This window comes from Chrysochloris asiatica, unplaced genomic scaffold (assembly GCF_000296735.1).
Source record: "Chrysochloris asiatica unplaced genomic scaffold, ChrAsi1.0 scaffold00139, whole genome shotgun sequence".
In the NCBI taxonomy this organism is placed as follows: domain Eukaryota; kingdom Metazoa; phylum Chordata; class Mammalia; order Afrosoricida; family Chrysochloridae; genus Chrysochloris; species Chrysochloris asiatica.
Window position 1 is genome coordinate 925,992 of NW_006408657.1, and position 23,983 is coordinate 949,974.

At 38.9% G+C, this 23,983-nt stretch overlaps 1 protein-coding gene across 4 annotated transcripts in view; it reads right to left on the reverse strand.

Moving 5' to 3' along the window:
• LOC102838260 (dystrophin-like) overlaps window positions 1-23,983 on the reverse strand; it is a 3,237,302-nt gene that overhangs the window by 294,221 nt on the left and 2,919,098 nt on the right. For all 4 annotated transcript variants that reach the window (XM_006870143.1, XM_006870144.1, XM_006870145.1 and 1 more), the window contains one exon: window positions 1,436-1,496. In XM_006870143.1, the coding sequence (XP_006870205.1) occupies window positions 1,436-1,496 (61 nt within the window). The remainder of the gene's footprint in view (window positions 1-1,435; window positions 1,497-23,983) is intronic.

The following is a 23,983-nucleotide window of genomic DNA, read 5'->3' on the forward strand; positions in this document are numbered from 1 at the left end:
AAAAAAGAAGCAGGTATCAAGCACCTTAATAAAAACCGAAAATGATGGGCTCTAATGATGACAATGACAGTGATGTAGATAAAAGTTGAATGTGAAAATGGAATAAATTTGTTCCATTCAATACACAGTGATCTAAAGCAATACAGTGCATGTCTAAATGGAATTTAAAATCAAACACGAGTTTAAGTGGGCATTTAAAATATGTACTTTCATGTGACCACATTAATGAATTAAGTATAACAAAACCAAAATAAAAATAAGAACATTGAAAAGCAAGGTGGTGATACACAAAATAAAAATTTCTCATGTTAAGAGATACCTTGTCGGGAAAAATTTAATAAGAATATATCTTTTCTGATAGAGCACAAGAGTCCTCTCACTCCCATTCTTCTGAGTTAACAAAATAGCAGTAGGAAATCAAATTTCTTGAGAACTGTAGTAATGAAGATCTAGGGCCACTGTTATTGCTTTTGAATTGAATTATGAAGAACTGATGGGCAGCAAAAGAATAAAAACAGACTAGGTAAAAGATGGCAGGCTGAAAACAACAACAACAACTAAGAAAACATTTAATATGTGTAGTCAGATTCATGACAGAAGCAAGTTCAAAGATTTTAGTTAGTACCGAAGACTGTTCCATGAACTCGATTAATTTTAATTGTTCTTGGGGAGAGTAGCCAATATCAAGTTAAATTTAAGTTAGATTCTTGTGTAATTGACAAGAGATTGTTAAGGTTTCATAAAAACTCACTAATCTCTCTTCTGTCTCCTTTATGTTGACTTGATGTACTGTAAATTATATTTCATGCATCATCCTTCAGAAGGTACTTTCAAACTGATAATGAAAATTCCTAGTTTGAGGGATAATTAGTATTCCTTTGACTGGCAAAAATGGCCCCAGAAAACAGTAGCATTCTGTTGTTGCTTTTAGGTGACAAATGCTGAGCACTAGAACCACAAATCCAAGACTGCTGCTCATTGCCTTTGGGGTCCATGAAGCAATCAGTCACCTCAAACTGTTTGTGCACATATAGCTCTACAAATATTCCATTTTTGTCTAAGGAAGAAATGTGGTGGGAAAACCTTGAAATAAATGAAATAGTTCTTGTAAATATTTACTCCCACTATTAACAATATTATCTATCTGGAGCTTTCAGTTCTACTGTGACAATCTGACCCTCCTCCCTCATCTTAACACACACCACAAAATGTTGCTTTAAATGGATTTTTCTTAAAGGCTGTTGTTCTCTATTGCATCAGCAAATTTACAGTGGTAATTTTAGCATGAGTTTATTATGATCCAAGCTTCCGCGGGGAAGAACGAAATAGGTATTGTAGGCCAGGCTAACATCAGGTTTTAAAAATAAATTCATTTGTGCATAGACAGATTGGCTACAATAAATGCTTCTTTAAGTATGTGATTCTTTCAACTTACTTGATATAGTAGGGCACTTTGTTTGGTGAGATGGCTCTCTCCCAGGGACCCTGGACAGAAGCTGAAAAGGGGAAAAAAGAAAAAAAGAAAAAGGAGGTCAAGTTCACCGCAAACAGGAAAGACAACATTAATCTCCAGAATTACAATTTTACACTGATATTGGACTGTTTGCTCAGTTGCCCATGAAGACAGGACAGATTAACCTGCTGTTCTGAAATTTCTGTTCTAATCTAAGTGAAATTGAACTCATTCAGGCACAAAGATAAATGCAAAGAAAGAAGAAGGGGGAAGAAAACCTTTCCGCTGCTAAACCTATAGAACAGATAAGAAACTGAAAGAGGAGACTGACTGGTTTTCTCTTATGTGTCTCCACTGGGCACTTTTCTTATAATACTTCCTATTGCTACTTCTCTATATCTTTTACTATTTGATTGACTGGGTTTTTTATTAGTTTAGCAGCTAAAATATCCCTCTGTGATATATTTACATTCTAAGTGACTGAAGCTAAAGTACTACACTTATCACTCTGGTGTGCTTGTTTTTCTCTTTATTTTGGTTGAAACACAATCCAATTTCATTTACCGATTATCTGTTTAATTGGTGCCTCAAAATGTCAGCTGACCAGCATGATCTTATTAGAAAAGATAACCAAACAGTGAGAGAAAGGCACTCGATACCAGAGTGTAATAAAACTTTGTTGATGAGTGATGAATCCTATAGGTAAAATTAAATTTCACATCCTGGGAATTTGTTTTATAATGACTTTATTGTGTATTAGTCACATCAATCATCTTTAAACTGCTTTTTAATACGTAAGTTGTAGGTTTTTTTCTTCCCTAAAGCTGAACCTCTAAAAATACCTTTTATATACTGTTTAATCTGATTTTTTTTTCTTACTTCAAGACAGAGTTATCATGTTTAGAAGGCACTATAACATTTTTCCAACAATAAAATCTTGCTCCTGAATACAGTTTTAAGGTCCTGAAGTTTAAACACACACACACACACACACACACACACACACACACAGAGAGAGAGAGAGAGAGAGAGAGAGAATGTCATCAGGAATAGAAACATAAGCATTCTTATTAACATTTAGTGATTTTATTTACATGCACATTTTTTTCCTGAATTTTGCAGTTTCCATCTCGCGAATAGTAATTTGAGGAACAGCTGATGCTGACCACGATTCCTTCCCATGAAAAGTTCCCTTCCAATTGAGTCTCCAGGAAATTCATTCCACAGTATATTGAGATGTAAGAAAATGTCAAAACTAATATATCCTTGACTACACTGTATAATATGAAAGAACAGCTTCTAATAAAAGTTAACTTCACCTACTGCCAGACAATTTTAGGGTAATGAAACTACAGATTCTTGGTTTTATATAAAGTAGGATAGACTCACACAACCTTTAACAAGACATTCAGCTTTGTGTCTTGGCAACACGTCATTCAAAAGGTACAGAAAAATAGATTTGTAGTTAGCCACTAATTATACTTTTCCATTTTGGTGGACAGAATTTTTTAATATGAGGGAAAAGATACTTAACTATTATTTTGAAGAAGTAGCCTGCTGTGTTTTCCTCTCTCCCTTTTGTCTCACTCCCTGCCTGACTCCCTCTTCTTGTGCATTTTGTCCTGTAGGATAGAACTCTTCTTTCCAGGTTAGTTCATAGAGTAAATGTTGTTGTTGTTATGTGCCATCGAGTTGGTACTGACTCATAGCGATCCTATGTACAACAGAACGAAACACTGCCTGGTCCTGGGTCAACCTCACAATCACTGCTGCACTTGAGCCCATTGATGTTGCTAGTAAATAAGACCTGATTTAAGAACTTGGGCTGGACTTCCTGACCTGCCTGGCCAGATTCTGATGTTAATGGAAACCTAAACCCCCAAACCATCTTTAACATGAGACAAGGTAGGGAGCCAGAAATCATAGCTCCTGGCTACCCTCTTCTTAAAATCTCAGTAGCTTCAAAGGAAGATGGCTTTCACTGCCAAGCCTGCAAATGCCTAAACTGAGAAAAGAAAAAAAATGGCTATTTTTTTCTTAAAGGTCTCTATGGAAAGAGGTTTCAGGATTTCTCACACTATCCCTCCCTTTTCATTTCTTTATCATTGTAATGGGCCATAAATTCTTTCTGATTTGGAGAATGATGGGAATGTCCTGTGGTCTAGGAGCCAATCTGGATTTCCTACATTATTCCTTTGGAGTACATTGGAGAGGTCTGCTGGCTGCCTGGTTTGGCTCAGCCACAACAATCTTCTTATCTGCCTGAAAGCAACAAGCGTCAGGCAGATAGCCTGAGCAAGAGACAGAGGAAAACTGGTGCTGAGGGGCTGTGCTAATAATGAAAGACCCTCATAAAGTCTCTGCTATTGACTTTGCATTCTTAGAAATGAAAGGAGGGGAAACAAAACAATTACATGCCAGAGGAGTTATCAGAATATGCGTGGACTAAATAGTTGAATGTCGTTGTTAAATGCCTTCGACTCGGTTCTGACTCATAGCAACCCTGTAATAGAGTTTCTGAGACTATAAAGCCTCTGATTCTCCCATGGAGCATCTGGCGGGCTCAAACAGGTGACTTTGTGGTTTGCAGTCCAGTGCTTATCGTATAGAGTCACTACGCTCCCAACTAGTTGAATAGATTGTTTTGAATTTTAAAAATGATAAATTCCAGAGCAATGCAAAATATTAAGCTTTTACAACTGAAATTCTTAATTGTTCATTGTGGGCTTTCCTAGAATCCCAAGCAATGCCTTTTATCTTAATGTGTAGCTATCCAAGCGGTTAAAAGGTGAGATTCAGGGCCTCCCCACTCCCCTCCGAAACATGTTTTTTTTTTCTCCTTTGACTCGCAGTTCACAAATTCACCTAAGTAAACTGCTTTGCAGTCAACATTTGAAACCCTGGAATTGTATACTCCAAAATGTCCTTTATGCAGTAAAAAGGGAAAAGTATACCATCCTCCAGTCCTCTCCTAACTCATTACCACCACATACACATGCACTAAAACTACATGTGTTGGAAATAATACACATTTGGATGATGGTTTGATGTGATTGGATTCAGTGCTCTTTCTCAAGAGATTGTTAATGTGTGCTCTGTTTTGGGCTGCCAGACGATTCTGGTCCTGCATATATTCACAAGTTGATCAAATATATGGTACCTCTCATAAATATGTCCCCAAATTGTCATTTCTTGCAATAGTCCGATGCTAACAACAGCTGTTTCTTATCTCAGTGTACCAGTGGAAGCTTGCCATACTTCACAAAGCTAGCCTATGTAACACACACACACACACTCATCTTTTATGCCTGATGTGTCCGTTTTTAGTAGCCCATCAGAAGCAGATTTATTGGCAAATAGCTTTTATGACACCATGCTGTCCTTTGGTATTTTCTTATACAGATGTTTCTATAACTGCTATGTGAAATTCCAGGGCAGCTTGGTGATTCAGATTCTCAAGTGTAAAAAATCATCCATTATCATACCATACCAGCACCATGGGGGTATTGTCTACCGAATTTAAATAGCAAACTACACATGAGTTTATTTATTCTAAAACCAACCTTTGAATTTCCCCCTTGTGTTACAGATGTAGTACGTTATTAAGAGCAAGAGGGTAGCAGTTCTACTTTCAAATGCTTTTCCTCCCTTGAGGTGACAGGATTCAATATTGTGTCCAAGGTGGTTTTGAAAATCACCAACACAGTGTGTAGGAGAGCTTTCTATTCCAACCATTTTTTAATGCATGATGAACAGAATGTGCCAAGCCATGCACCCCGGTGTTAAGGTATAGTTTAAACGACACAGGGGCCTAACCAGAAAATTAAAAAGAATGCTAACGTTATTTAAACCATGCCAAAAGAGCACCCTCAGGAATGCAGGCTCAACTGCTTTCATTAATCTTTCCACTTTGCTCATATTTGGTGGATTTGGAGCTTGATAACATAGGTAGAAAGAAAATATGGGGCAGGTTAGAAAAAATAAATCATTTAGTGTTCACTGGAGGCAAAAGAGAAAACTGACCTCTAGGAAAAGAAGTCCTGGTGTGGCACTTCAGGATAATGCACTGGACTGCAAGGTTGGTTTGAACCTCAAGATCAGCAGTTCAAACCCACCAGCCACTCCTCAGAAACCCTATACAGAGTTTCTATGAGTCAGAATCCATTCAATGGCACTTACCAATAACAGGCAAAGAAAATCTCATTAGGAAGCCTCTCCTCACCACAGGTACGTGGCTCCTCACCACAGGTACGTGGCTCCTCAGAAGTGTGGATATATTCTATATAATAGTTCTACTCAGGGGCAATGTTTTCTCAATCTTTTTACCACTATTGCCCACACCAAAAGAGTCTTTTGAAACTTTTGTTTCCCCCTAATTGCCTAACCTCCACGAAATGTTAATGCCACAGATATAATTTATCTGTGCACTGTACAAATTGTTAAGTGCTGCCAAATTGGTTTCTGAAGAGCAGCTAGTGGGTTTGAACCATTGACTTTTTGATTAACAGTTCAGTGCTTATCCTACAATGTAACTTGTGTATATCTACATATAACGATGGGTAAATCTTATACAGAAAGATGAGCAAGAATTTTTTCACCTACCAAGAACCAATTTTCACCAATTTTGACCTGTGTGGTAGGTACTATAATTTTAATTTTGCCAGTGACAAAACTTAAGATCAAATGAAATAAATAGCATGTTTAAGGTCCAAAGTCAGTAAGTAATAGATTCTAATTTCAGTCTATTAGTCTAAATGAAATAAAATGGAGAGGAGAAAACAAACCTGTTGCTGTTCTACAATGTACTGTTTGTCAATGTGTGTGCTGTATGACTCTACTAAATACTCGATGAGGTTGTAGCTATCTTAAACTCATGACAACCCCATGCACAATTAAATAGGAATGAAACATTGGCTGGTCTGGCATCAGCCTCATGATTGGTTGTAGATAGGGTCATTGTCATCTTTATGGAGGCACACTCAAATTGCCTGGTCATTCTCCCAAGAGACTGTTGGTTGGCAGCTGAACACTCAATTGTCTCGCAATCTGGGCTCTTTATTCTATGTGAAGAAACTGAGGCTAAGAAATGTTCATGTCACACAGTTAGTAAAGGGTCCAGCCAGGATTCATATGTTTAGTCTTTCTATTTGATTGTATTTTATCATGTGTGGTACGTAACAGGCACTCTATAAATATCTGCCAAACAACTGAGTAGATAAATAATTCTTGAAAGGGATTGTCAAGTCAATTAGTCCACATTCTCTACATGATATCTAATATTGAAATTCACATCTACATCATTTCTGCCAAATGGTTTTCCAGGAGCTGCTTTGAAAAACTTAATTGTCAGAGTGTTTGCCACTCTTGGATTAGCTCTTTTGATTTACCCTAGCTTTAGTGATAATTATAAACAGCTTCCTTTTATTCCGGTCAACATCTACCTCCCTATGAGCTGTAATCTCCACCATGAGTCTTGTTTTAAATGTCTAAAATCATTCATCTGATCAGTTCAGAGAACCTAATTTCACAAGCTGAGACTTATTTTCACCTGCTAAAAGGAGCTCCATTCCTGAATGAGACAAAACAATACTAAACATCACTTCATTCATTATGCAAATTTTTATAGCATACCTACTATGAGCTAATGTACTGCTGTAGGATAAGCACTGGACTGCTAACCACAAGGTGGGCAGTTCAAATCCACCAGACGCTTCTCAGAAACCCTAAACAGGGTCACTAGGAGTCGGAATAGACTAGACGGCAATTAACACCACCACTACCACTATGGGCTAGACATGGTGCCAAGTGCTGATGCTTTAACCATAAATAAGACAGACAACAGCTACTGGCATTTTTCACTTAATATCAGTCTCTGGGATATTTTCGAATGAGCACATCTATTATGCTAGCATTAAACTCATTCAACTGGTATTTACTGAACACACATTATGTGCTCAGCCCCATGCTTGGTATTTGCGGGTGGGGGTAGGGTGGGGTATGGAAAGAGGCCCTAACGTGTCCCATGCCCTGAGGACCTTATTATTGAATAAAGGGAATCTGTTTTGAGACGACTCATATATTATAAGAAGACTGAATCAGTCAAGCACCTGGCAGAAAACAGAAGGCACATTCAAATCAGGTAATTTGAGGAACACTTAGTAAAGAGGCTGCTGACAAAGGTGTGCTCAGGATGTAGAGAAACTACAAAAGATATTATTAAAAACAACAAGGACCCATTACCATTACTGGAACCTAGAAAGAGAGAGAGATTGAAGAACAAGACCGTGCACTATTACTGGAAACCAGACAGAGAGAGACACATACACACAGAGAGAACCACAACAAAAATGTGCACTAGGTGGAGGGTTACCTGAAAGCACCATTACCCCTGTAACAACAAAGAAATGTAGTAAACATTTCAACCTTATTCTCCATCTTCCTACCTGTCTCCTTCCATGGTTCTCCATTGATCAAGACCAACCTAAATCTAGGAGGTTGTGGGGAATGTTCCTGGAGCCCACACAGGTCAGTCTTTCAAGGCAAAGAACATGGTGGGGATGTGTGAACAGTGGATGTGAAGGAGCAAACACAAACACCTCCTCATAACTTCCCTCGGATTTTCCCCAACTCCTCAGTAAATCCAGTATGGCATTAATCAATGTCTCCAAAGTAGTATTCAGAATACACCACTCTCCCTTGTTCTGAAACCTTCCATAGTCCCTGTCTAGGAAAAAAAAACCATTCAAACTTCTTTGCCATTTAAATCTCATCATGGCTTTAATTCCCTGCTGTCTCCCATTCCTTCCTTATGTGACTTCAATGTTTCTCTTTGTCCGAACTCAGTGTCCCTTGCATCATGTTTACTCTCATCTTCTTTACTAATAGAATTTCTAATTGTTGGGTACACAAATGCTCTTGAGGCCTATGAATGCAAGCTGTGAATATCTGGGTTAGGCGTCTGGGAAAGTTGGTTAAAGGTGGCTGACTAAATTGAAAGACCGTGTTTGCCTTTTTCCTAGCCTCCTTCTTCCTACCAGTAACAGGGATGTAATGATGGCTACAACTGTAGTAAACAGGAGAGTGAAGGCCATCTTGATTGCAATCCTCCAGAAGACAATCCTGAGATAAGGATGTGGGTGCAAGTAGTTTGTGTGCTCTAGTAGAGGAGCCAAGAAGTGGCAGAGGGAAGGGGAAAAGTCAATGAAAGGTGCTTTATTGTTCTGGGCACCTCTAGTTTAGTGGAGCCTAAAGCTTCAGTGTAGCAAAGACTTGAGTGAGTTATTCTACCTGAGGGAAGCGAGAGATGTATCTATCACAGATCAAAGGTTTATGTGTATAGATAGATGTCTTGTTCGTTTAAATTGGTATGGTAGTATTGTGGTTAGGAGTTGGGCTGTTAACCTCAAAGTCAGCAATTCGACACTAAAATCCATTCTGTGGGAAACAGAAGAGGCTTTCTGCTCCCATAAAGATTTACAGCCTCAGACATCACATGCAGGGTTGCTCTGTGTCGGAACTAACTCCATGGCACACCACCATTGTAGAGTTCATGTGGGGCTTTTTTTCTCCAGCGTTTGATGATTTTGAATAAAGCTGGTATCAACATTCACGTACAGGTTTTTGTGTAAGCATGAGTTTTTGTTTCTCTAAGAATGGGCTGGTTGGATTACAACAGATTTTTGGTGACTGAACAGTATTCCATGAATAAATATACCTTGATTTATTGAAGAAATTCCCTTTTGGGGAACATTTAGGTTATTTCCAGTGTCTCACTGTTATAAGTAAGACTGCAACAAACACCTTTATAGATAAATCTTTGCACATATTTCTGTTAATTTTCTTATGCAAAATTCCTAGAAGTATATTTGTTTGATCAAAGGCTATGGACAGCTTAAAGGCATTTCATATAAATTACACTCCTGCCAGCCGAAGTCATTTTTTATTGATTCAAGTGGAAAGAGAAAATGCATTTTCTACAGGTTAACGGCATTTAGTTGGTGAGATATACTGGCTGGATACCATGGATTATTTGAGCACTTGTCTCTCATGCTCTTTCTTCCTTGGACAGATTGTAAGCTCTTTGAGTTCAGTAAGAAACCCAGTATATTATCTCAAAGCTTACCTCAGTGTCTTGAGAGGTACCTGGATCAAGTGTAAAGAGCACAGATTCAGAAGAAATATTTGATGATCTTGAGCAATTGTTTTTCTCTCGGAATCTCATTTTTTAGATGTTAAATGGGAATAATAATATCTCCCTCACTGAAATGTTAGAATTAAGTGGGAAAATAAATATGAAATTGCTTTGTGAAATCACTATAAAAATCATGTTTGTAACTGCATACCTTCTGCATGTTATCTGAATGATGATAATCCTAGAATGAATTTCTCTGCCTCAGATGGACAGTATATTATACCTCAGTTTATCCTTGGATCTACTATTGACTAGTATTAACATGCTTTGCTTTTTAGGTGCTTTCGAGTCGGTACTGACTGATAGCGACCTTATGCATGACAGAACGAAATGAACGAACAAAGCACTACATGTAGTATAAAGTGTGGCAAGAGAAATAAATGCATTTGAACACTATGTAACTGCTAAGGCTATGGCACTTCTTTCTCTACCTCTATCTGTCCACACCAGTGGCATCTGCTCAACCGATCTTCCTTTCTTGGTTAGACCCTCTGCCTCTCATTCATTAACATGAATGATGAACAAATTAGTTTATATTTGATATAGTGGAAAATGTTGTTGTTAAGTGCCGACGAGCCAGTTCTGACCCATTGTGACCCTGTATAGGGGTTCCAAGGAGCGGCTGGTGAGCTTGAACCACAAGCTTTGTGGTTCAAAACGACTTTGCAGCCCAATGTGTTAACTCACAGTGCCACACCAGGAATTCTGGTGTCCTGGAGTGGGAAATAGAAGGATATTTTATAATCAGAGGATTACCATAATGAATAGGTAAGAAAATTGCTCTGGTGGTAGCATACACAGTGAGTTAAGGGTAGGAGAGTAGAGTTTGGTAGGCAGTCCATAAGTGAATTTGGTGTCCAGGGAAAGAGAATCAAATGACCTCATACTACCAAGACTTAGTTACTAGTCTTAGTTTTTGAGGTTTCATTGGCAGATAAAATAACTCGGGGGAGTTGAATTTCAGATGAATTATATATTTCAATCAAAATATTTGAAAGGTGGATGCTTTTATTGAAACTCATATGAAATAAAACTGTTAAGTGCTAGAATGAAAACCAAAGCTACAAGAATGGCTGAATTCTTTAAGGGAGGTCAACTGTATCCTGGGATATGCCCTAAAATGGTAGTGGCAATGGAAAAGCAGTTAAAGAAAAGCAATACAGAAACTAGAATAAAGTCGGTGAAAACATTTCAAGAAGGATAGTCAAGTTGGAGAGGCATGAGCAGCTACGGGTTCCAACGGAATAGGAGTGTAGAAGAGAAAGATGTCGCAAGGAGAAAACCTGTGACCTCAACAAGGTAGTCCTAGTGTGGTGCCTATAGGATAAGTTCTGGACCACAAGGTCAGTTTGAACAGCAAGGTTGGTGGTTTAAATGCACCAGCCACTCCTCAGAAACCCAATACAGGATCGCTTTGAGTTGGAACCAACACGATGGCACTTAACAACAACAGTGAAGATCCAACAAGACCACAGAGGTTAAAGCACAGAGGAGATGGAGGCGGAGTAGTGGGATTAGGTCCTGAAAAAGGCTGTGAGAAGTTGTGTGTGAAAGGAGGAGGATGTAAGCTGGTAGGGGCAACATCTGAGGGTTGGTCATCTGAGGGTTAGTCGGCCGTCTCTCCTGCTCTGTTAACTAGCCCATTCAATTCACTGAATTGGCATAGGCGCTTCTTTATCACATATTTCTGCCCTTTTTTCTTCACATTTTAAAAAGTCAAATTCAAGATAATAGTACAGTATTTAAATTTTCAAGTACTTACTAATACTGGAGATATATGTGTCTGGCCATCTTCCCCCCTCCCCCATTTCAATTGCTTCCTGTATGGTTCCTATTTTCATTTGATGTGATACATATAGTTCCTGTAGCAGATGTTAATTTTCTGTCATTTAACTGAAAGACCAACTTAAATGTAATGTTTTTAAAAATCTTAAATTAAAATAAGAATAGTGCTTTTTATGGCTATATATCATATATCAAAAGTAAAGGTTCAATGAAAACTTTAAGATCACTTACTAAACTTTCAAAGATGGGCAGATTTTCCATAAAGATTTCAACAGCAGAGACAGATGGGCTACATTCCAGAGGGGAAGGTCACAGAGTGATGAATGAGACCTCTAATGTCTGCCATAGCTGTGAAAATCTTTATGGCTAACTAAAATTCCTCACGAATAACCACCTGTAAATATTATATGAGCTGTCAGAGAGATAACACTGAGCTCAGAAAACATTGCACATGGTGAATTGAATACCACACCATGGGATTTGTTATTAGATTGCCAAGTCATTTAGAGTATCAGGCTTACATTTGGTCTGGGAAGTCAAGAGTTCATATTAAAGTACTTGGCAAGGTGAGAGAATTGCAGAGATAAACACTATATCTAATATCCAATACTACTGGCTGCACAGTTTCACAAAGACTAATAACCAGTATTTGATGGCGTTACTCATGAAAGCTCCTTCAAACTGACTCGTACAAAATTTCCAGAACCTCACTGTGATTATTAGAAGACTGAGAAAGAAATCAAGCCTTAGAAGGGTAGATATAGGAAGATGGGTGTCGATCTAAATAGAGCACAGATTGACGTATGCTCATGGAATTTCTGAATAATGGTGAACAGAATTGGCTGACTGCATTACCAGAGAACTTTCCTCCAGGTAATAGTGATTACAGTCTTTGGGCCATCTGGGTTAAGTCAGGTTACTAACAAGTCAGTGCAATATTGCCAGGTGCCTTGAGTGTTTCTCCAGATGTGCTTTTAAAAGACGGCAGGCAGTCAACACATTCTGAATGCTCTCTGTGTGAACAGTACTGTATTAGACACCAGGGAAATTTCAAGGAAAGTAAAATATGAAGCCTGAGACAGTAGGGAACAAGTCAGATATTAAAAAACCAAATGACTAAAGATGGGATGTGCATCCTATTTAGAAAGCAACACAAGAAGAATGAGAGGGTGGGAGAGATTGAGTTTTGGTCCCAATTCTTTACTTCATTGTCAAAGCAAAGACAAAACAAAATCAATACCTTAGCTCTAGCCTCATAGTGGGCAGAGTGTGTTTCTCAGCATCTTGACCTTGGACTTGACCATGTGACTTGCCTTGGACAATGGGGTTTTAGCAGACAGGATGTGAGCAGAGGCTTGTCCTTTTGTGCTCTGGTGATCTGCCAGGAGAATATGCTCCAGGTGGCCTTAAGACTTTGGCTTGGGCCTCAAAATCCAGTACACTTGGAGAGAATTGGAACTGAATTTATAGCTTGGATTCAAGCCGAACCAACCTGAAGCCTGATGCAGAACTTCTCCGTCAAGTTTTGCCTGGATCACCTGAACCACAGTTGTCCTGGAGACCCACAGGCATGAGACTAGAAGCTTATTGTTATAGTAAATCACTGAGGTTTGGGGTTGGCATGTTACACAGCATTATTGTGGATGTGGCTGACTAATACAGAAAATGAGAGAGAGCAAACGGAACATCAAAGATGTTAGAGAACAGAAAACATCCCTGAGCACAGTTTCTCCCATTTCTTACTAATCATCCAAAAATTAATGGGCACATAGACTAAAAACAGTCTTTTCAATTGAGACTGTGGGCTGCCACTCACTAGTCTCTGAAAGCCTTTTCTAAAGCCAGGTATTTATCAGGGTTACAAGTAGGAACTTGAATAGGTTATTAAACCTCTCCAGTCTCTGTTTTCTCTACTGTGAAAAGAAGATAATAATAGTTCTTATTTTATAGAGTTATCATGAGGATTGAGCAGGTCAATCCCATGTACAATTCTTCATCAGTGTTAAGAGCACAGCTTGCTTAATATCTATACATACATTATAATTTCTCCATCTATTTATGTTATTATTATAACTACAGTGAGTTATCAGGACTTACTACCAGTGTGAGGAATCCCAAAGTAACCAGGCAAATGAGAGAGGCCTTATATGATGGTAGAGTTAAACTCACTGTTAACCACAAAAGCAAGAAAAAAAGCCCCTTCCTCCTTTTCCAACCACTGTCTTGACTCTTCAAAAATTATAGGCCACTGTCAGAGAAACAAGTCTCTCTGACAGTGGCCTATAATTTTTAACATTAAATTGTACATTAACAGACGTAATATATCTATATACGTATATATTCCCATTTCAATCAGTGTGGGCCCTCTGTGTTATGTCCTGTCCCATTTAAGACATAAGCTTTGTTGCCCTTTATTTTGCCCGAAGGTAGAAAGATTTTTGTAAGCTTTTGTGTTACGGGCTCCAGAAAGAACTGAAGGTTCAGTTCAAATCTTCCCCCCTCCTTCTGACACCTCTAATAGATGTATCACCTCCAAAGCTCCTGGACCAAGTCTTTTGAATTATTCCCTTTCCTTTATCTGTCCTAGGGCAAGTTCCACAAAACAAACTCTTCCACTTTTTGCCTTTTGAGAATAAATCCCTTCTGTCCTTAACTCACACCATAAAATGAGTTAATTCCACTTCATTCTTCTTCTGATTTCCCACCCCAGATAATTCCAACTCAGACTTTTTCTTTCCAAGTCAAATTACACCCATGTTCACTAATCCTTCAATTATTCTTTCTCTTGTCTGAGTATTTCTATCTCATTAAAACATTAGCACTCTCTGAAACCTATATTTATATTCATTATACATACATAAGAAATCCCTTTTCTCAACAAAAGGGCTATAAGGAGACTACGTGTATAACTGGAGAGGGGGATATTCATCATATTAGAATGGCTAAGTAGAAAAGAGACCCAATTCTTAGCACTGAATACATCTTATGACTCTTGCCAAGTGAAATCAAGGGCCAAGCAGTTAGAAGCATTCTTTGCTAGATTTCTATCATATGAAATATCTACCTTGGATTTTGTCTGTAGACTCTGGGATAATGTGCATTGATACTAGTCTAGATAGAGCATCTCATTTTCCTCATTGTAAAAGCAATTCTTCCTTCCATTATATCCCTATACCACCCACAATTTACCATCACTATAGATGGTCACGATTTTTTAAATAGATCTTTTTATTTTTTTTGGTAAGAATACGAATATCTCAAGGGTAGGGTTCTGGGTTTTTCTCATCTTCACATTACAAGTATAGAGTGTTTGTTAACCAGGAACCCTGGTAATGCAATTTTGAATTTGCCAGCTGCTCTGCAGGCAAAGAGACCTGAGGTTCTGCTCCCATAAAGTGAGCTGCTTCCATAAAGATTACATCTTTGAAGACCCTACCCTGTCATACAGGGTTACTATGAGTTCGAATCAATATGAATGGGTGAACGAATAAATGCTATAGGCAAAGGAAGTCCGATCATGTCACTTCTTAGTTCAGAACCCTCCTAAGTTTTCTCTTTTTAAAAGAACAAATCCAGAAGACCCTACCTGAACTGGCTCTTAGTTAATCATTGAACTATAATTCTCGGATTCATCTGTACTGGCCTTCTTACTGTTTCACAAACCCTCTAAGCATTCACTGTTTCCTCTACCTGAAACTCTTTGACCCCAGATATCTGCATGGCTTGCTCTCTCATTTCTCTGCTCAAGTGTCACTTTATCAGTAGGGTCATCCCTGATCACTTCACGGAAAAAGCTCCCCTCCCCCATCATCTCTAGGCCTTTTAACCTACTTTCTTCTTCTTTACCAAACATATTGGACCTGATTGTCCATCTTCCATTAAAATTTAGATGGAACTTTGTTTTATTTACTGCTGCTTCCCTAGCACCCAGGAAAGAGTTTGGCATATGTTTGTCATACAATAGACATTTGCTGAGTGACAGAATGAATCAATTCTCTTCATTGTCATATGTGGCCTGCCCATAAAGTAAAGTTCCTAATGTCACATTTTTTTTTTTTTTCAGGAAATTAGACTAGACACTGGACTAAGCTCAGTCCTCTTGAATCAGAGTTGGAACAATCTTAAGAGTTGTTGTTGTTGTTGTTATGTGCCATGGAGTTGGTTCCAACTCATAGCGACCCTGTACAGGGTTTCCGAGGCTGTAAATTTTTACGGGAGCAGAACGCCTCATCTTTCTCCTGCGGAACAGCTGGTAGTTTCGAACTGCTGACCTTGTGGTTCGCAGCCCGATTTGTAACCACTACGCTACCAGAGCTCTTAAGAGAGTACCAGTTAATCATTCAGTCAAAAAATGCCCAGCATCTATGTGCAAAGTGTTGTGTTAGATGCAAGACATTATAAAAAAAATAATAAAAAGAACAGTGCATGTCCTCTACCCTTACAGCATTCACACTCAAACCTATTTCCTTTTATGACCTATTTTATTGACCATCTTGCATTCCAATACTTGTCAGTTATTGCTATGCAGCTTGCTTAGCTTAACCCTTTCCTGACCCACCAATATTTGTAGCCTTTCAGGTTTTTTGGAGGAAGCTGCAGTCCTCCTACTTGTAGTATGTGCTACCACCTGGCAGGGACCTGTATAATATAAGAATTTGAATCAGTGGGCCTCTGTCCACCAATCCTACAAATAGAGTCCACTTGGAAAATGTGTCCTACATATTCATATCAAAATTCATCTTACACTAATGTTTTCTCTTGATTTCAGTATGTTTTCCATTACTAAAAACACACAGTATCCAAACCAAAAATCCAAAGCAAAAAATATTTCAGTCATCAAAGGGTATAAGATAAGAGGGTGATGTCATTTTAGGCTGTCCCAAAAGTCCTTTCCTGTTAATGGATATCATAAGGTTGTGGTTGCGGTTGTTGTTAAGTGCCGTCGAGTCGGTTCCGACTCATAGCGACCCTGTACAAGGTTTCCAAGGTGCTGGTTCAAACCAACCTTAAGGTCGAGTGCTTATCCTATATCCTTATCGAGTGCCGCATCAGGACTCCTTAGATAATGGTGGTCATCACTTACACCTCATTATGACAGAAAAAGTAAATTAAGTTACTGAGTGACTTCTTGTTGTTGTGAAGTGCCGTTGAGTCGGTTCCGACCCCTAGCGACCCTGTATAGGGTTTCCAAGGAGCAGCTGGTGACCTTACAGTTCAAATGGCTTTGCAGTTTGGCGCATTAACCCACAGCGCTACACCAGGACTCCATTGAGTGACTAGGATGGGACTATTATAATGTCTTTTTCTAAGAAGCATTTCAATGACTGTCAGCTGCATTCATCCCCTCAGAGGTGTAGTTCACCCGGAAGCTGTGCCCTTAGGACTGGCTTCTGTGGAATGGAGGTGAAGGAAGCAGGGGTGGCAGTAGGTGGAAGTTTAGGGGGGATGCAGGACCAATTATACCCTCAGCTAAACCCACAGGGACTTCATGAGGTGGAGTAGCCCATTAGAATTGTCCCAAGCTGGGCCAAAATGGTTAGACCGTTATAATCTTGCATTGGCCAGTCATTAGTTGTGACCTGCCATGGCAGGGGTATAATCTTGGGCAAGGCAACTCTCTGAAGCTGAGGGCATTACTGAAAGACAGCTAACTGAAGGCTGTCCACCGAGGGCATTTTCCTTCATTAAAGGAGACCTGGGAGTGTTGTTGTTGTTCGGTGCCATCGAGTCGATTCTGAACCATAGCGACCCTGTAGAGAGTTTCCAAGGAGCAGCTGGTGGGTTTGAAACCCTGACCTTGGGATTAGCAGTCCAGTGCTTATCCTACAGCATCACACCAGGATTCTTTATGCCACTCATATTAGTGTTCTGTGGGACGCCGTTGCTATGATCACAAATTACACAGGGATTGGCCTACGGGAGTGATCCTCAACTAGGGATGATTTTGTCTTCCAGGGGACATTTGACAATGTCTGGAGACAGTTTTAGATGTCAAAACTGGCAGTGGGAAATGCTACTGGCATGTAGTGGATAGAGGCCAAGGTTGTTGCTAAAAATCTTGCAACGTACGATACAGTACCTCACAGCGAAGAATCATCTGGCCCAAAATGTTAATAATGTTCAGATCAAGAAAGCCTGGTCTACAGTAAATATCTCATTGTATCTGAACCTTTTTCATGGACAATTTGGATAGAACATATAAAGAAAAAAACTAGACAGTAGGGAGCAGGAAAAGTAAAATGTGTCAGAGTATATAGGAAGAAAACAGAAGTCATGAAGCAGTAGAAGCTATGAGTAAGCAAAAGACATGAGGTGGAGAGGAGAGGAGAGGAGAGGAGAGAAGCTCCTGATAGTTTGAAGTCTGCAGCAGCAAAAGCATCTATAGAGAGAAGCAAACATACGCTCTGTGTTTCCATGTATCCTTAACATCCCTGATCAACTCTGCTTACCCCTGGTCCTTACAGCATTAAGGACACAATACTTTCTAGCAGTACCAACAACAGACAAAAATCAAGGTAATTTTTATTGGTGATACCTAAATCATATTTTAAAAATCCAGGATAATGGTTTTTAAACCAGGACCATTTAATGTAAATCCACAATAGAATAAAACACGTTTGTCCTCACCTCAAAGTACTTTATATGAAAAGTATTTTATAATCCCAAAATGGTTGTGTTCTGAAAATGGAAAACATCCAAATGGAAAAACGAAAGTAATGATTTTTGCCCACAGGGATGTGATTCCACCATTTCTGTTGTGCAAATCTTTGTATTCTGGGACAGATGACAAAATGCTACCCTAGGCCAAACTCACAAATGTCTTCATTTTCTGTGGAGTATGAAAATATACCTTTCAGAGCCAGCATTCCACTAAAATTGTGTTCATGTGTTGTGGAGTTAATTCAGAACTGTAATGATCTGTGTGAGACCCAGATGAATCTGTAACAATGAATTAGGCGCGATAAGAAAGAAAAGGGTCATTTGCCACATCTCTGCCAGGCCACAGGACTAATTTCCACTTAAGTATGGGATATAGGCATTGTTGTTGTTGTTGTTAAGAGCCATGGAGTCAGTCCCAAGGGTTTCCAGTGAGTGGCAGGTGGGTTTGAACTGCTGACCTTGTGGTTTATCCTACAGTGCCACACCAGATTACATGATACGGGAGTTGTTGTTGTTGTTGTTAAGTGTCATTAAGTCAGTTCTGGCTCATAGTGACCCTGTATAGGGTTTCCGAGGAGTGATTGGTGAGCTTGAACCGCCAACCTTGCAGTTCAAATCAACTTTGAAGTCCAGCGCATTAACCCACAGTGCCACACATTTCCAGCAGATGAGTGCACTGGCCCAGTAAAGGGAACTTCTCGAATGCTTTATGGTCCTATTATGGTGGTATTGTAGTGAAATGCCGTTGAGTGATGGTGGTGGTGGTTATGTACTGTTGAGTCGGTTCTGACTCATAGTGACACTTTTCAGGGTTTCTGAGGCTGTAAATCTTTACAGAAGCAGAAAGCCTCATCTTTCTCCCATGGAACAGCTGGTAGTTTTGAACTGCTGACCTTGCGGTTTACAGCCCGATTCGTAACCACTGTGCTGCTAATCAAGCTAAATGTCACCATTTAGTTCTAAAGCCAGACTATGTATGAACTCCTTGTGTGGCCTTATAGGATCAGCACTGGACTTCAAACCACATGGTTGGAAACCCTATACAGGGTCGCTGTGAGTTGGAATTGACTCAATGGCACTTCACAACAACAACATCATAGTAGAGCCATAAAGTCTTGGAGAGGTTAATGCTATTGGTATTCCCTTTACTAGGTCGGTACACACATCCCCAGCTGCTGTGAGTGTTGGTTAATGAGGTCTCATTGTCCCCTTTTGCAGAGAACCTCCCCCAGCCAAACAAGACCCATTTTGCTGTCCTCTGACCAGTTGCAGTCCAGTTGATCTGTGTCTGTCAGAGTACAACTGTATACCATAGAGTTCTTAATGGCTGACTTTTCTGAAGTAAATCATCAGGCCTTTCTATCGAGGCACCTCTGGGTGGATTTAAACTGACAAATTTATGGTTAGCAGCCAAGCGCTTAACTATTTGTGCCACCCAGGGACTCATAAGCCAACTTAAATATTTAAATATCCATAGCAAAAAGTTGAGATCTCTACTAAGTTTCCTCATGTGTTCAAATAAATGGGCTATGCACAGCAAATGATACAAAAATTTGTTAATAATTATATTTTAAGAAAATTAATCTGAGGTCTTATTATTGTTGTTAGGTGCTGTTGAGTCATCCCCGACTCAAAGCGACCCTATGCACAATAGAAGGACGCCCTGCCCATTCCTGCACCATCCTCGTAATTGTTACTTCATTTGATCCCATTACTGCTGCCATTTGGAGAGTATTAATTTGGAATAACTGAAAATAGGCCATAGCAGTCAGCTTTGAGAGACAAGTGTAATTATTATCACTGTGACTCTTTTTTGTATCTGTTACCCAGCATCACTGATAGGTTGGATCTCATCTTTCTCAAATCCTCAGCACCCAGGACAGCACATAACTGTTGAAGAAACTGGCCCACATTATTTTGCCCTGAGATTTTACCTGATAGAGAATATGACTAGCACCTTTAGGCTGAAAATCATCTCACACTGTAGCCTTAAGATTCTTTCTGACTTTTATCATGATGGCTTCTTTAAGCTGATGTAAACCTTTAAATTATTGGCCCACTCACAATTCAAATTCATCTATCCCCTGAGGATGCTGGTAGCATAAATTGGAACACTGTTAAGTGAAATGTCAGAAGTTATTAGATGTGCTTAAAGACCCCCCCCCATCTTTATTAAGTGATTAAGTGCATGTGTGTGTATGTAAGATGGTGAAGGTCTGGTGATTCTCAAAAATGGAAACAAACTGTTTAGCCCATACACAGCAAAAGGAAACTGTAAAGCCTTGGAAAGCTTTCACAAGACAGAAAGAGTTAACCAGGGATTTGATGAAGGCAGTTAAGACTAATAAAGCCTGCAAGAAATAAGTGATCAGTCCTTTCTTTTTACTGTGTCTCATAATCTGAGAACAAGAGGGTCACTCAATGAAACTCACAGCTTTTAAATTCAAAATAAACAGCAAAAAGAAATTCTTCTTATACAGTTTCATAGATGCCAAGAGAGCATAATATTGCAAGAGGTCACTGGGTTAAAAGATAGAGCATAAAAATTTTACCTTTATTGCTGTTGTTTTTTATTTGCATTACACAAGTAATGCCTGCTTATCACAATAAAAATCTACAAAAGTAGAAAGAAAGAAAACCACAACAGACTTTTGCTTTTTGGTGATTTCTATTTTCAGTCTTCTCTCTTTTTTAAAAACTTTTTTTCTTTGTCTTTTTTTTTTTAATGATTTTTATTATGAATTGAGAGAAGGTTTACAGAGCAGATCATCAGTTTTACATTCAACAATCATATTCTTTGCTTCATTACAATGGTTGCAATCCCCTCCATGCACCATCAGTTAACAGTATTTACCTCTGTTCACTTCAACTCTTGCTTTCCTCCCTGTGTCTCCCCCTACCTTTGCATTTCCTCTGCCAACCCTCCCTCTTGTATATTGCTTGCCCCATCACCCATGTTAACATGTGCCTACTCTCCTGCCCAAGTGTAATTTTCCATCCCCCTCCTCCCCAGTACCCATCAGAAAATGTTTCTTTTATCAGGAAAACCTTTTCTTACATGCAGACCAACCCAGAACTGTCTGGAGAACAGAAGATTCATATTGAAAGAAAGATCTGCAGGAAAAAAGCAGACTGTTTGGCTGTTTGAATATCAAGCAAGCTGTTTGCTTTGGAGGCATCAAGGAAAGCAAAGTCAGCCTGTCAGGGAAAACCCTGAAATTCAAAGGGGACTGAAATTCAAAGGGGGCCCATGAGCAGTCTAGTAAGCTCACTGGTGATCAGCTGGGTCTAATTGTGAGTGGAAGTGGGAGAAATGCAGCAATGAAGACATAGGCTGAAGTTGGCTATGTTCTGTTGGCACCCAATGACCTTGAGATGAGAGAGAGAAGAGGAAAGTCTGGCTGGCCTGCAGTTTAGGAAGATGTGTGAACTCCTGAGTTTATGGGCACTGACCTAACCCCTGAGGACTAAAGCTGAGAGTGAAGCAGCCAGCTGGTTTGAAGTACAGGGAGGAGTTCATGAACTCCCAAACGTGCAGCTAGTACCTATTTGACCTAGCTTGGATGGCTAGCTGATTAGAACTCAATCTGAGGAAGATACAGATGTTTGATACTGGAAACAAGTGCAAATTGCTACAATCTGACAAACTAGACTATTGCCTATGAATGCAGTGACTCAAAATTCCAACTGGAATGGAAGGATTCTTCATGTCAAGGAACAACCTGGTTCCCTCAGTGTACTGGGTTGATAGGAACAAGAAATCTAGACATTAGCTATAAAAAATGGGGGGAGGAGGGACTACAAATGCATAAAGTGGCTGGTTTACAAGCTTTCATGAATGTGCTTAGTTGCAGAATGAGGGTGGTAAGGTAGAATCCCCACTGAATAGTTTCTCTCTGAATAGTTTCCCTCCTTCCCAGATGGATCTGCTGAAAGGGGAGGGGGAACAATGGTAATAGGATTTTATAACTCAATCGTGAATAATGTTTAGCAGGATTAAATTGTGGTTGTCAAAACTGTAATTATAGAACATGTGTAACTAAAATGAGGGAGTAGTTAATCTTTCATTTCAGGAACAGGTGATCCCAGGACCATCAAGAAGGAAGAGCATGAGTGGAGCGTGAGATCCCTACCTAGAAGAGCGATGACAGCAGAGAATGTGGCTGTGGGCCTGCGGGCATGAGGTTGGCTGGCAGGATGTGCCCTGTGGACATTTAAATGAATATATATTTTTTGTTTTGTACGTGTGCATCAAATAGGTTTGCCTTGTTCATATATGAATATAAAATGCAAATGGGGAGAGAAAGTGTGATAAATATTGCAGGGAACAGATTGTAATCATTGAGGTAAAACAAGGTGTATGGTTTACTGAATGTAAAACTGATGATCTTGTCTGTAAACCTTCAACAAATTCATAATGAAAAGTTTAGAAAAAAAAAAAACACTTATCTTAATTTTTTGCAACAATGGTCTCAAACAATATTTGTCCTTGTGTGACACACTAATTTCACTCAGCATAAGGTCTTCCAGATTTATCCATGCTGTGAGGGGTTTTGCAGATTCATCATTATTATTCAATGTTGCATAGTATTCCATTGTGTGTATGCAACAAAGTACCATTGTGTGTATGCAACAAAGTATTTTTTTTTAGGCTGTCTTCAACTTTTTGATGTGTCTCTTGTAGACAGAATGTTGAAGTATTCTGTTTCTTAATCCACTCTGCTCTCTGTCTCTTGACTGGTGCATTTAATACATTTACATTCAGTGCAATTATTGATAGGTATGAATTAATTGCTATCATTTTGCTGTGTGTGCTTTTTTTGTGGAGCTGCTGGTTTCTTTGTTCCACATAATTTCCTGCACTGAGTTCATTTTGTCTGTAGGTTTTCTTTTAATTTTCATTTCTGTTGTGTTAATAATGTTCATGAAATCTTTCTGATTTTCCTCTTGTTTTTGTTTTTTTTTGGATGTGAAGGTGTATTAATTTTCTTTGTTTTCTCACCATTTGGAAGAAGTCCAGTAGCTACACTACTGCCTCTTTTTCTTTTATAGTTGACTTCATTAGAAATTGATATCTCTGATTTCCTATTTTCAGACTTATAGGTTTGCTTTACTGTAAATAATTCTATATCTGGAAGATGTTATAAATATATACTAATATCAGGTTGTTGTCTGCTGTTGTTGGTTTTCAGTCCAAAGAACATCGTTTAGTATTTTTTGTACAGTTGGTCTGGTCATTACAAATGCCTTTAATTTCTATATATCTGGATATGTTCTACCTTCACTGTCATATTTGAGGGGCAGCTTTGCTGGGTGTATGATTCAGTTTTTTTCTTTCAGATTTTTGCATATATCATCCCACTGCCTTCTTATCCACATGGTTTCTGCTGAGAAATCAGAGCTTAGTCGTATTGATTCTTCTTTGCAGGTAACATTTTGTTTTTCTCGAGCTGTTCTCAGGACTCTCTTTGTCTTTGGATTTGGAAAGTTTGATTATGATATGTGTTGGTGATTTTCTTTGGGAATCTATTCTTTTTGTGGTTCTTTTGACTTTTTGTATGCTTATTTTCTCATCTTTCATGATGTTAGGGAAGTTTTATTCCAACAACACTTAGACAAGTTTCACTGTGCTTTTTATTGTCTCTGTTTTCAAGTATCTGTTCTGGAATTCTGATGACACATAAGTCATTTCTCTTGATGGTGTACCACATAACTGGTATGCTTTCTTCAGATATTTTTCATTCTTTTTTATGATTGTTCTTCAAGCATTCTAGTATTGAGAGCTATCACACATATTATTTTTATCCTCATTTTAAAGTTGAGGAATATACCAATTAAGAAAGTATCCAAATCAGTATTTGTAACAAGTCTCTCTAGCCTGTCCTCTTTTTTTT